Source organism: Gouania willdenowi, chromosome 18 (genome assembly GCF_900634775.1).
Source record: "Gouania willdenowi chromosome 18, fGouWil2.1, whole genome shotgun sequence".
In the NCBI taxonomy this organism is placed as follows: Eukaryota; Metazoa; Chordata; class Actinopteri; order Blenniiformes; family Gobiesocidae; genus Gouania; species Gouania willdenowi.
In genome coordinates, this window is record NC_041061.1 from 25,911,302 (window position 1) to 25,926,167 (window position 14,866).

The 14,866-nt window shown below is 43.8% G+C and overlaps 1 protein-coding gene across 1 annotated transcript in view; it reads left to right on the top strand.

Annotated features, from left to right (window-relative positions):
• pelp1 (proline, glutamate and leucine rich protein 1) overlaps positions 1-14,866 on the top strand; it is a 30,397-nt gene that overhangs the window by 996 nt on the left and 14,535 nt on the right. The window contains exons 3-12 of the mRNA XM_028474235.1: positions 1,965-2,070; positions 2,184-2,333; positions 2,408-2,479; positions 2,559-2,618; positions 2,702-2,858; positions 6,187-6,319; positions 8,274-8,361; positions 8,461-8,549; positions 8,784-8,897; positions 13,559-13,709. Of these exons, the coding sequence (XP_028330036.1) occupies positions 1,965-2,070; positions 2,184-2,333; positions 2,408-2,479; positions 2,559-2,618; positions 2,702-2,858; positions 6,187-6,319; positions 8,274-8,361; positions 8,461-8,549; positions 8,784-8,897; positions 13,559-13,709 (1,120 nt within the window). The remainder of the gene's footprint in view (positions 1-1,964; positions 2,071-2,183; positions 2,334-2,407; positions 2,480-2,558; positions 2,619-2,701; positions 2,859-6,186; positions 6,320-8,273; positions 8,362-8,460; positions 8,550-8,783; positions 8,898-13,558; positions 13,710-14,866) is intronic.

The window sequence follows — 14,866 nt, forward strand, 5'->3', positions numbered from 1 at the left end:
TTCCCTAATTTAGCTGTTCATTTAAAGAGTCTGATCTCCTGTTAATGAGTATCAACAAAATAACTACAAAAGAAATATTTTAAACTGGTGTTGGGTATTAGCCTAGCCAGTATTGGAAAAGTTCATTTTTTACACAAAATAGTTCAAAGTTCAGTTCACAAAGTTTAAAATCAACTAGTTTCCAAGTTTGGAAATGACTACTGTCCTATATTTTGATTTAATTTTTTAAATTTTTTTTTTTAAACCTAAGTGCATATTTTTCCTCCTGTTAGTGAGAATATTGTGTAGGGATGGAAACTGCTACTGAGGACTGAGTGGCTGCTGTTTCAGGTTTAATGTGGACAAAACATTTTTGCCACCTGGATCATCACTGACCTTTTAAGTGATCATACGCCGATTCATTTTTAATCACACATAAGCTGAGGTAGAGTTGATAGTGCTGCAGTCTGCTGCCTCCAGCAGTGTGACTCTATGGTGGCTGTGGTTGCCAGATTGGGTGTTCTCCCCCTACATCATTAAAGCTTATTAGCGAGTGTTTTAGCCTGTAAGGCTCTATAGAAATTTGGTACTCTACTGAATGATGATTAGAGCACCGTTCACAAATGTCAGAATGCACGCGCTCACAATAACGTTGATCAGTCAGAAATACCGTACGTTCAGTTCCTGCTCACCCAAAATATGAACAAGTTTATGAACGATTGTTCAATAAACGCATTCAATACTGAGCCTAGTTCTTACTTCCTGCATCGTCTTTAAGGAGCCTAGGTTAGGATTTGTGAAAAAATAAGCATTTAATTTAAGTCTTTTATTGCTAATGGGTGATGAAGCATTCAAAACCAAAAAGAATCAGCCCTTACACATTTCTCTCGGCATTCAGATGTTTATATCTGAGCCTGAACCTGCAAATGAAAACCTAATTTTCTCCTCATACATGACATATCATTTTAGTAGTAAGCACACTTTTATTAACAAACTGTTAATGTCAACATCAGATCAGAGCATGGGGTAACAAGAACGTCATACACAAACATATACCCAGTTGGTTTATTTACATAATCCACGTATCAAAGCTAAGAAGGTCCCTCTGATTCTGTATGTGGGGTGGACTGAGTGCGGTCCGCTGTGAGTCCTTGCGCAGTCCGCCCCACATACCAAGTCAGAGGGATAATGATAACAGACAGGATAAATCGCTTGTAAACCTAAGCAAAACAAATCCAAGGTGGAGAGAACATGCGTGATTCATTTACAGTCTGGACATGGAGTGTCTGTCTGCTGGGATCACTGCGGCTGATTATGTGTGAGCTTTGTGGCAGAGGAAGGGCTCACAGCTGCTCTAGTTACTGTCCTCACAGCAGCGGGTGATATGTGCTTTCATGTCTCTAAAACATCAGAAAACTATCCAATAACACAAGATAAAGTCCTACATTTGTCACTAGTCTATTGAGAAAAAGTTCACTAAGGGATCCACGGTTGTGCCCATTCACGAGGATACCGGTAAGGGATGTTAGGTTTCGAAACCGGGAGGGGAGGGTGAGTTCTGTTGTTTGTGTACAAGTCTCACAATTCTACATACTGCAGCCTTAACACTAGCTAATTTTGATGGTAGTGTTTTTCTCCAGACAGTTTTGATTGGTTGGTGAATGTGTCGCAGGTTGTGTTGGCACAGTCGTGTTGCTTTTTCCACAGCCACGGATAAACATGTGGCTCAGGTCTGTAAACAAACTATGGCCAAATGTCCTTTTCTTTACAATATTCCATGGCAAACAATTACACCCTGTAGTTTGGTGACTCCCTCTCCTGTAGAATAGTTACCATGCTGTGCCTCCAGCCTGGCACTGCTAATGCTAATAGTCTTTCCAGGCTGGCAGGATGCCTTTCATGGTGCCATTCACTTTAAAAGTTTGTCAGTTTCCAACTGCAAATTAAAAATGATCAATGTTGTTTTTGTCTGTCTGTGTTGTAAGGTTTGAGGGCCTGTGCCTGTTGGCCATGCTGGTGAAGGACAGCTCCAGTGACCTGTTCCAGCAGCACTGCATTTCCTGGCTGCGTTCCCTGCAGCAAGTTATCCAGGTACGAAGCACGCTCAGTGTTGTGGTCGCTGTAGGTGTTTGTGTAACAGGGTTATTGTGTTAGAAGAGAGTTGGAGCTGTGCTCAGTCAGAACGACCCCCCTGTGTTTTCCAGTCTCAGGCTCCACTTCAGACCATCCAGCTCGCAGTGCTCATTCTAAAGGACTTACTGCAGTACTCGGCTCAGCTAGCTGAGCTTTCCAGAGAGGTGGGGCTCAACTCCATCCTTGGCATCCTGACGTCTTTGCTTGGCCTCAAGACAGAGGTGAGACGAGAGCAAAAAAGATCTCGTGAATAAAGTGTAGCTGAACTATTGTTTGTTCTTTCCTCTGAGCTCAGTGTGAGCTGGCAGCCATGGAGGGGATGGCAGCCTGCATGAGTCACTACCCCAGAGCCTGTGGGTCCCTCAGGGTGAGACAGTCACACACGCTCACACTATTCATTTCTCTTATGAAAAAAGGGACACGAATGGAGCTGTGTTATCTTTCAGGACAAACTTGGAGCTTACTTTCTATCCAAAATGGACAGCACGAACAGGAAAACACAGGAGGTTTGTGTTTTTCCCTGAACAAGTGAAGGAGCAGCTCTTAGCAATGATGTTCATACCTGTTTTAATTGTGCTGTCTCTGTCAGATGGCCTGCCAGTGCTATGCTCGTCTGCCATGTTTGGGAGGCCTGTTGGACAGAGGACTTGGTGCAAGTAGAGCAGAGGGCTGGACCAATCAGATTCATGGCCTGCTGTTGACGGCCAATGGTCTGCTGGCTCAAATCTACCAAGGAGCAGAGACGGGTACAGCCCATTCCATTGTACTTGCATAGCTTGTCTTTACTTAAATGTCATACATTTCATGCACAGTTGAAATAATTCTGCTTATGTTTGCATTCACTCTTACTCAAGATTTATTTAGGTACAGTCGGCAAAAGACCGGCACGATAATTATTAGTCATCAAATTGAACAGACTTTAAGGCTACGTTCACACTGCAGGCAAAAGTGGCCCAAATCTGATTTAGACCGCTTTCATATGTGGTCCTGGATCAGATACCAGTGCCAGCATTGTTGAGCGTAGAGCCCCCCAACTTTGTAACTTTGATCCCCTATGGCAGGGGTCTACAACCTGCGGCTCTAGAGCCTCATGTGGCTCTTTGACTCTTTTGCAATGGCTCCTTATAGCTTTAAAAAATATTGAAATAGTGTTTTTCTTACCGAGGCTATTAATGAATAATGACAAATAAATTCTAACATAAAAAAAACTAATTTGTTTACCTAAAAATAAATCATGTTGCAGATGCAAGATACTGTTTTGTTATTTCTTGATCATTTATTTTGTCTTATTTTAAACAGTTAAAATTAAATCTGGGATTTCACCTTTATTCATCATATATGTTATTACAAATATGAAATTTGTCCTCTGCAATTAACCCATCCCTGAGGAGCAGTGGGCTATAAGTTGCCATTTACATGATCAAGATAAATCAAATCAAACATTATTCTGTATAATTTTAACATTATAGAATTCAATATACTGTATTGTCTTCATTAAGAAGGTTTTTTTTTTGGGCTCCAAAAGGACTTTAATTCAGGTGAGATGAGGTCAAATGGTTCCTTTGAGAGTAAAGGTTGCAGACCCCTGCCCTACGGAGCGTTGTCGCCCCCTACGGAGCGTTTTCAACACTGTAGGAGGGATTGTCTGTGGTTTTTTCCTTTTTAATCAGTACCATTGAGTACCATGATTGTTGCACACTTTGACACAAAAGGGACTTCCAGGCATGTACAAGTTGTTCTAACTCTCTTTAATCTGCATAACCCAGAAATGCATACATCAGCCAGGCGATTTGCTTGGATGCTCTCGTCTTCACCCGATGCTGCCTGTGTGCATCCTCCGTAATTATCATCCAATATAAACAGTATGCTTCAACCAGGATGTAGCGTGTAGCGCACATGAAGCTGCCTCGTCATGTTTGTAACTCGCAACAGATCATTCCGTTCTATATGTGTGCGCAAGGATGTGAACACCGTCAGGTTGAAACGTATTCGGGCTTAAAGAGACATCGGTTTTAATTGGGTCGGACAGATTTGGGCCGGGTTTTCTTTTTTTCGTCCTGATAAAAGCTCTACTGTGTGCGTCCTCTGTTTTGTAACCCATAATCACTAGGGCTGGGTATTGCTACGATATTTTGCCCACAATAACGATAATATCACAATATTGCAATAATTGATATATTACAAGAAATTTCATCCATGATACATTAAGATATCTGTGTCACTGAAGAATTTCAAAGTTTATTGACTGCACTGAATCCATTTCACAGGAATTACAAAATATTGTCAGTCAATTTCACATGAATGACAGCCAAGTAAAACAAAGTGCATAATCCACAGTGGCTCTTCTTAACACACACACACACAGTGTAAATTTGTAAATACCCACTTCACCTATTGTCTAGTTGTACTGTGTATGTACTGCATTATCTCTGTGTATCATGTATGTATAATGTGTGTTATTTCTTGTCTATATAGTCTGAGTATTTATTGGTGGAGGACCTATACCAAGCATGAGTACCTCTCTAACTTCATTCATCATGACCGTTCAACAAATACTGTAACTTTAGCTTTAAGGTAAGGCTGAAACAAAGATAACAGAAAACAACTTTAGCTTTACTTTAAATTTCAACATTTTCCGTGGTGCTCATGCGCGTCAACACAATCCCCGTTTTACTGTGAAAAATTCCTGGTGAAAACCCCAAGATAAAGAGCTTATTTTTTAATGTGACCTCAGTGTGTACGGCCAAGGTGGATTTGATGCATGTTTGATATATTGATATCACTTTATAGCAACACACCTGCAAACATGGATGATGGCAATGATGGAGCAAGTCAATGGAGGGACAACAAGGTCTTGGACCTAATAAGTATAAGTGGTGACACTTCCATACAAGCAAAGCTTGAAGGTTCATACCTTAACTGGTCTGTTTGTGAAAGCATATCACCACTGCAAAAATCCAAAACAAACTATTTGTCTTTATTTTCAACCTTCTCTGCACCTGCTCATTTATTCTCCCGCTGCACAAAAACTTTGAGACAAGCTCTGAAATGTTAACCTCTTCCATCAGACGTGATTTTCACACTGTTCCTTTGCGCATTGTGGGTCAGTTCGGAGCTGCAAACAGTTCACACTGGAATCTAATAGAGGTCACGTTTTAAATGGTAATGTGAGTTGTCAAACAAAAATTCAGATCTGAGCCAAAAATCAGAATTGAGCATTAAGGGTTTCAGTTGGAACGCAGCCTAAAGGCTCAAACGTACTCGGGCGGACATTCGCAGAACGGACTCTTGGCGGACTGTCCGCATTCCTCAGAGCTTACATACTTGACCACAACGTTGTAGTTTCCAGTAAAATCCTACGTTTCCCACAATCCTTAGCGCTTCTGTGTAGTCCTTCTCCTGCGACGTGTTTTAAAGGTGTCTGTACTTTCGTAGCTCTTCTGCCAGTTTCTCCTCTAAGCTCATCTTTATCGGTTGCTCGTTTTCACCAGGCGGGTGAAATGCAGGTCGGTGTTAGATTTAATGTGGGTCGATACAATGCCGAGTATTGTTTTGTGTGACACCAAGTACATGGACAAGTATGCCCCATCGTGAAATCTGAGCTTTGTACTTAAATGGCCCGGCGGACGCCCGAGTCTGTTTGAGTCCTAAGTGAGCATCAACCCACGTATTATTTCCCAAGTCGAACAGAGATTTCAAGTAGCTGCAAACAAGGGGTGAGAAGTTATATTTATGGCAGCAGCTTGGGACGAAACTTCAGAGGTAGAAAAGTGAGTTCTAGATTACTAAGTAAGATTTGCACGTTTCCTTTAAGCATCTCTTCCTAAATTCAAAAACACTTCCCAAGTTAAAACTTTAAAGTGAACTTTTGAGCATTTAAATACACTGCTGCACAGTGTGCTATGTGACTGTGGTTATAGGAAGTGAAAAACTAAAGTGGACTAAAGTGGACTGTGAAAGTTTGAGGAGACTGAAGGCAAACGTGCACCGTCTATAGTTGAACACTTCCAGGGCCCACGGCTTTGACTAATCCTGCTACAGACCACAGCATTTAAACTCCATTTGATCTCACAGATGGAGCCATTCAATACCAAGGTCCAGGCATTGAGCTCTCCTTCCCTCCTCTCGATCAGTCCGACCCACTACTGCTGCTACAGCTACAACACCGATATGCTGCTGTGTGCATGACCTTCACACACACACTGAGGTAAAGTATACACATGCACGTGCACACACCATAAAGATGTGAATGGACACATGACAGATGCTATGCTGACATTTTGGTTTACAATTGTGCATGTGTTAGAGTTTATTTTAATTTCAGTACCTGTTCATTTACTTACAGCCAAATACATTGTTTGAAAAATGGTGGGCTACCAATAGCATCAAGAGGGATCCATATGAAGTGTCTTTGTCTTGCCAAGAAGATTCAAACTTTTAAAGCTGCTGGAGACTAACTTTTTTTTTATTATTATCAGGTAAAGACATAGTGTAGACATCAATGATCAATAAATCCAACATCATTTACTCAAAAAAGATGCATAAGGTTGTAATTGCCACTCGAAAAGTTTGTTTTGATCTCCACTGTAAACATTGACATGTGAGAGAAGCTTTGTGCATTGCATTGTGGGCTGTGGAGTCCCGTACACAGATGCAAAGTGTTTTTTGTGTGTTTTTTGACTTCAGTCTTACCATATGTTTCTTGTGTTTTCTCAAACACTATGCCAAAGTGACTTCTTAACACATTTCTGGTGTTTTTACTGAAAGTTGCAAAACAATGGTGGATGTTTATTATGGGGTTTGCACAGGAAAAACTGAATCTGCCCCAAAATAAATTTCTGGTGGAGTGAGGTGATATCACGGGAACAAACTAAAACAAAAATGGTGTCCTTGTTTGGAGAAGAAACACTGAGTAATCACAATAAGAATGAAGGAAAAACACTTCTATGCATCTGTCTACGGTACGCCACATCCAACAATGCAAAGACCCAAACTTTTCCGATCCTGTCAACAAACTTGAGTGTTTACAGTGAGGTACAAAACATATATTTGAGTAGCAATTACAACCTATAACATTTGTTTGTGAGTAAATGAGCTTGGATTTATTGATCCATGAGGGGATACACTTTGGATTTATCTAACTAAAAAGCAAGGAACGTGTGTGTGTGGAGCAAATATTTCCCTGACGCGGTGCGAGTTCGACCTGAAACTTATTGAAGGCTTCCAAATACCCCGAGTGTGTGCATCTGTTATTTTGGAGTAATTTGGTGAATCAAAACGGTCAAAACATTAATTTTATATTTACGGCTCTCTCGGTAAGGCCGAGGTATTGAGCGTGCTACTTCCGGTTCCGGGTTCATGATGTCACTGTGTCGCAGGTTGTTTGGGTTAAAAAAAAGATGTCAGTATTAAAAAGTCTCATGACTGTGAGCAGTGGCTGTGCTGACGGACGTTAGTCAACCTTATCACCAACCATCTGGTTATTCAGACCGAGGAATGTAACGTTTTTGTGGGTCCACAACACGGCTTTACTTTGATTGTTTGTTCTGCGCAAGGGTAAGTGTTCTTATATTATTCTATGTGCTAAAAAAAAGATGCTAGCAGCTACAATGTAAACACACACCAAAGTTGCGATTTTGGTGTTGCAAAACGTTTATTTTTCATGGTGCTTCTGTGTCTCAGACGCGCGTGCGTGTGAAGATAACGCATGGAGGAGATGAATGTAGACACACGCACTATTTATAATAAAAATATACTAAATGAGTAAAATAAAACAAAAAAATTTTATGCAAAATTACAACAGAAATGCATAAAAATATACAAAAATGCTCCAAAAACACACAAAATTACTCCAAAAAAAATACATTACAGAAAAATACATCAAACAAAAAATAAATAAAAATGAGTATAAAAACAACAAACACATTTATCATGCACATATCCCATAAAATTAAACCAGGTAAATTGCACCCGCAATTATACCTCTTGTGCTCCCGCATGGATGCATACTTCCGATGGGCACTGTACTAGTCTGATAAAAAATTGTCATTGTGGGTTTCCTCTGTGGTGGTTTAGTTGTAAAAATCTATGTATAAATATCTAATTTAGGATCTTCATACCGGATTATATATCAGTGATTGACTTTGAACTTTGTCCCATAGAGTGGATCCAACCTCCGCTGTCCGCCTGCCTGTTCGGCCAATACTGAACCTGGTCTGCCGTGCCCTTGCTGTCAGCCCCAGGAGCATAGTAAGCCTGAACACACATTGAATAATCCTGAGATACTGGATGCTGATTCTCTACACTACTGTATATATACCCAAAACATTCATATTTTAATATGGTTAGAATTTAACAGGAGATGGAAGTATGAGGCTGTTGGTTCTCCCTGGTATACACAGCAGCACATTGGAGGTCCTGTCCAGTCTTATCACAGCGTGAGTACACACATTTCCACAGAGATAATGTTCCTTTTTTCTGGACTTCTTCCTGTTCCCATATCATTTTGCAGACTTCTTTATCACATTTTATTTGTTGAATTTAAAGATGGGATCTATTTGCTTGTGCAGTCGCCTTTGTTTAGGTCATGTGACCTCCCTCTCATTTTCATTTTGCTGAGTTATCTGCTGTATCGGTGTAAAATGATGAGTTTTGTCTCTAATGATTCACAGAGTGCGTAGCAGCATGGTTCAGTACGCGGCTGTGCTGCAGAGGCTGTTTTCTCAGACGTTGTCTGCCTGGATGCCTCTGCCTGAAGCCACTGTGGGACAGCAGAGATCCTACAGGTAACCTTTAGCAGCCTGTCTGGCTTCTTTCTGATCCCAGTCAGCTCAATTTTTTCTTTGTTTGGAGTGATTACTTTACCCTAAATGCTTTCATTTTATGGCCTAGTTTTAGCAGATTCAGATGTTAAAATATTTATAAAACAAGCAAAACACATTAATTAACAGACATGTAAATGTCCAAGAACTGGCCAATTTGCAGCTTAAATCCTCCGGCCAACAAATGTAACCACAAAACTTAAGGTTACTCTTATAATCCCGGTTCTATGAGTGAGATGTCAACACTATGGGATGTGACCTCTATCTACATTCCTCAGAAACACTCTATGCCAATCCTGATTGACCGTGAAGCGCTGCAGTCCACTGGGAGACCCTCCCACTTCCTATAAAAGGAGAAGACGGACAGGTGCGCACCATTCAAATAAGCAAACCTTGTCTCCTTGTTCGAAAAAGAACGGCAGACATCTCACCTATATTACTCATAGAACCGGGGTTACAAGAGTAACTCAAGAATGTCTCACTATGGGATATGAAAACTCTTGGAGTGTAGACATGCTTATCAAGCGGCACCAGGCTTCAGGGCAAAAGACTGATTAAATCAGGACAGTAAAACCGCCCATGCCACGCACGAGGGCGGATGCGTCCAGCATGAAAAAGTGAACGAACGTGAGGGGCGAGGACCAGCTCGCAGCCTCACAGATGTCCTGAAAAGACACTTCCCTGAACAAAGCCCAGGATGTGGCAAAACCCCGAGTCAAGTGTGCACGCAGACCCTGACTCGAGTAAGCCAAAGCAATAGCCTCCACCACCCAGTGTGACGGGCTTGCTTAGTGACAGGCACCCCCTTACGGGGATTGGCACAGGAGATGAACAGCTGATCGCTCATCCTTAGGCACTTTGTCCTGCCCATATGATAATAATAATAATGCATTGGATTTTATATAGCGCTTTATCGAAGACATTCAAAGCGCTTTACAGAAGTAAGGCATTATTCTTTCACTCCACACTTATTGGTGGTAAGTTACTATTGTAGCTACAGCTGCCCTGGGGCAGACTGTAACTATAAACTATAAGTGTGGATTGCATGAACGGGCACAACAAATAAGGTCGCTGCTCATCCTGTGAGACAGAAAAGCCCAGCAGGTCTATGGGAGAACAAGAGCCCACCACCTTCGGCACAAAAGCCGGGTTGGGCCTCAAAAATATTCTCTCATCACCTGTGAGAAGCTGAGTCCTTCCAGAACCATCGCCAGATTCCATGGTGGAACCATCGGTCTGGACACGTGGTGAAGCCTGTACGCACCCTTAATAAACCGGCAGACCAGCGCATGCTGACTCGCCGGTTTGTCCCCAAAGAACACGTGACAGGTGGTGATCGCCGCCAAATACACTTTCACAGTGGAAAAAGCTTTGTTTGTCAATCAGGCCCTGCAGGAATGACAGAATCACACCCACTGGGCACTGCGAGGGCCTCCTTGAAGACACCATTCCTGAAACACCCTCCACTTGCAATCATAAAGAGATCTAGTGGAGGGGGCCTGGGTACTCTGTATGGTAGAGCTCATGCTTTGTGATAACCCAACGGTTGACAGATTCCGCCACTCAGGGCCCAAGCCCACAGCACCAGACACTCTGGGCGTGGATGATAAACCGTGCCCCTCGCCTGAGACAGCAGGTCTCTGCGCAGGGGGAGCTGCCAGGGGGGGAGCACTCAACAGCTGATAAATCTTTGCCAACTAGTGCATGGCCGGCCAATGCGAAGCCACCAGGATCAGAGAGTGGCCGCATTCCCTTACCCTGCACAGGGTGGGGGGAATCAGAGCCAACGGGGTAAATGCATAGAGAAGCACACGAGGCCAATCGTGCTCTAGTGCGTCAATGCCAAGGGGAGCCCCCAAGCTGCCCAGGGAGAACAACACCGCACACTGCGTTTTCTACCTTAGTGAACAGGGGATGTCCCCTCAGCCCGTCCATAACGGGCCTACAGCTGTCGCACCATATCCGGGTGCAACATCCATTCCTCGTAAACCGGCGCGCCCCTGGACAGCAGGTCTGCGCCCGCGTTCATGATCACCGGGACATGCGTAGCCCTCAGCAAGAGGAGGCGTCCCACACTCCACAGGATCAATCTGCATGCCAATGATGGAAACCGACGGGAGCGTAAACTGCCTTGGTGGTTGATGTACGCCACAGCCGTGGTGTTGTCTGTTCTCAACAGGACATGATGCCCCCTGAGAGACGGAAGAAAGTGGATCAGTAAGCGGAACACTGCTGACAGCTCCAAGTAGTTTATGTGAGCGTGCCGGAGGACCGCATCCCAGCGACCCCTCACAATCCTCCCCTCGTGAATCCGACCCCAGCCCGATAGGCTGACATCCGTTGATACCACCTTCCTGGCCGTGACGGTGCCCATATACACCCCCTCTGTCAGGAAGCCAGGGGTTTGCCAGTGCCGCTAAGCTGCACTCTGGCGTAATCAAAACTCTCCGTGTGCCATGACGCACAGGGTTGGGCTTACGTGAGGCTACCCACAGCTAGAATTCTCTCATATGCAGGCGACCAAGCCTGATCACAAGGATTGCTGAAGCCATCAACTCGAGTAACCGAAGACCCAAACTGACCCGTTCTGTCAGAACAGCGTAAGACACTCCCTGAACGACCTCACCCGCTTCGCAAATCAGCGTGCAGGGATAGGCCCAGGAAGACTATTTTCTTGCGTAGGGGACAACACGCTCTTCTCTGTATTCCCCATGAATCCCAGATCAGACAGATACAGTGCCTAGAGAATGCCCCCGCTTCCTCATCGAGGCGATCGTTACATCCGTGCAGTGCACAAACACCCTTGCGCTCAAAAATAGGCTGAACAGGAGCACACGGTAATATATCCTGGAAAGCAAACCTTAGGTACTTTCTGTGAGGGGGATATATCGGAACGTGAACCAGTTGCTCTTTTGCACCAGACGCAAAACTGAGGAATGTGCGACCATCCCGAGAGTATATTTCCTGAGGCTTCTGTTCCCGGTTCCCCCCCCCCGATTAGGTACCAGAAATTACTTAGGATAGAACCCCTCCCGTGATCGAGCGGGAGATAGCCAACACACAGGCCGAATCTCCTCGGGCCTCTGAGTGTATTATGCCGGCGAACTGCAGAGGAAGATGTAAACTGCAGCCTGTATCGCTTTGATATTGTCTATAACACCCAGGAAGGAGCTTTCTATCCTTAGGGAGTGTGTGCGTGCGTGCTTATAGACATGCAGTGAGAGGCAACAGCCGAAAATTCTGCGGAACCTGTCCATCTCTTACGATCATCAGAGGGCCGAGCCTTGATAGAGTGAGAAGGCTGCGGGACTACGCGTGGAAGCGAAAAAGGCATGGCGAACAAGGAACAGTCAGCTGTAACAGCACAGCAGCGATCGGGGCCAGAGGTTTTCTGGACCAGGCAGGTGGGCCTCTCTGAGGCTGTGGAGGCGGAGCGGAGGGCCTCATCATCTTTCTTCCTGGCTTCACAGCATCACTGCATTGAAGACAGTGCGGAGACAAAAATTCCCTCAGGAACAATGGGTGCATCCAGGATGTTGCATCTTTCAGCGTCCGTTAGTTTAGTGAGGTCGAGCCAGCAAGCACGCTCATGGACCACCATGTTGCCCATCACCTTACCCACACAGCAGGCTGATGCGGAAGCAGGTGCGCTGCTAGGAGCTAGGTGTGCTTGCAGCACAGAGCTAGCAGCGGGGCTGTCACCGCAGTGAGAGGCTAACACGAGCAGCAACATCGGAGGGAGCAGTCAGTCTTAGCTGAGGCTCGGAGGTTCCACGTGCCTTGTGGCAGTGAAGACAGCACTCACCGTACAGAGCAAGATAAGAGCTGTTTTAACCACTTCTCGACCTGTTGTGGTCTTGAGTAGGCGATAGTCCTGCCAGCGTCCTGTAAAGTAGAAAATCCCTTCTGTGCACAGTTAAACTGGACAGAACTAAAACGTGAAATAACTGAGGCGAGAAGAGGTTTTTGAATGGTGCGCACCTCCTCCTTTCATAGGAGGTGGGAGGATCTCCCAGCGGACTGTCACGCTTCACTGGAATAGAACCCACAGCACGTTAACATCCAACCAAAGTAAGAGCAGGGGGAATTTTAAATATGCATACAGTAGCAAAGATCTACACTTTGATTAAATACCATCACATATAACTGGGAAGGTCAATGCTAAAGTTTCTGAAGTGCAAATCGGAATTGGTCAATGCACGAATGATATGAGGTGCATGTTGAAATGTTGCATTACATGGTGTGAACTATATTAACCTTGCCTAAACTTTCAAGTTAAGGGACCTTAGTAAGGTGATTCACTTTAAAATATTTAAAACTAAGAAAGAACTTCAACAGAGGGACTTTTTAAATCCCAACCTTTTCTGAAGCACATCAGACCTTTGTTGTGTAATATGTTCATGTGTTGGTTCTTTGTCTTTTTAGCAAAAACGTTTATTCCTCTTTTTATCCCATTACAAACATAAACCCAAACTCATTCTCTGGTTGACCGACAGAAGGTAGAGGGCCTGGACTTCATCAATGTAGATCACACACTGATAGTTGGGTGCTTTGGGACAACTATGATTCTTGATGCGGGAGTGAGGTTGCTAATATTATTTGTTGGTCCCTCCCAAATCTCACAGCGCTGTACGGGTGGCAGTGTACAGGACGTTGGATCTTTGGGTCCAGGTAGCTGGTCCCTCTGCCTGCATGCTCCAAGGAAGTCCCAGTCACTCTGAGCTCCTCTTTACTCACCTGCTTGGTGAGATGATGCCAGGAGCAGATTCCATCAAGGTAAAACCGACTACCATTTCAACAATATCTGTTTCTTCCTCTAACTTGAAGGTATCATTGCACAGTGCAAAAACTGAATCAAAACAACAAGAATTATAACAGTAATGCATTGGATTTTAATAGTGCTTTTTATAGACACTCAAAGTGCTTTACATTGCATTATTCTTTCACTCCACACAGGGTGGTAAGCTACTATTGTCTTTTTCTTACGAAGCAATCAGTCGATTGAAGCACAGCGACGGGAACAAAATCACAGTTCGCAATGCATCAGCACGCATGTCACTGAATCAGAATCAGAAATACTTTATTTATCCCAGGGGGAAATTACTTGCATTACGGAGGCTCAAGAAATATTTCAAATAAAAGGAATAAACACTAAACCATGAAGGAGTGAAAAAAAATACATAAGTAAAATACTGTTAATTAAGTACTGAATAAATACAAGTGCATAATAATACAAATGTACAGATGGATATACAAAGCTGTCCCGTTACAGTGATGAATTGTAAAGTTTAATCGCCACATGCAGGAATGATTTCCTGTTGAGCACCATGGTGGGATCAGCCTGGTGCTGAAGGTGCTCCTGCGACTGACCAGCACATCATGGAGTGGGTGGGACGCATTGACTAAGATGGCTTTTACCTTGGACAGCGTCCTTCTCTCTGTCACCACCATCAGAGAGTCCAGTTTAATCCCCACAACAAAGGTCAAAACATCCCCTGATTTAAAGGAACACTACTGATGATGCGTCCCAAATGTACATCCTTCCCATACCCAGTTCTCACGCCACTCTCAAATGATTAACCTCATGTGACTACCATCTTATGGCACAAAGGACTGTTTAACATCACATCCCGTGTTGAATGAATCTGTATCCTGGGGCAGACTGATGGATGCGAGGCTGCCATAGTGCACAATTGGCCCCTCCAACCAACACTCACTCACACACTACATTGGCCACGGTTACATGATGTTTTGTAGTTTGGAATTGTTTATTCCAAATTAAATAATTCGGAATGAAAGTGTTCTGTTTTGTGTTTACATTGAAATGTTGGATTATGTCGTCACCCGCGCAAGCGCAAAATGATCCGAATTAACTTAAAGTGGAATTACCCAAGTTAAGTATTTACAAGAAAGAGGAATTATCTAATTCGGAA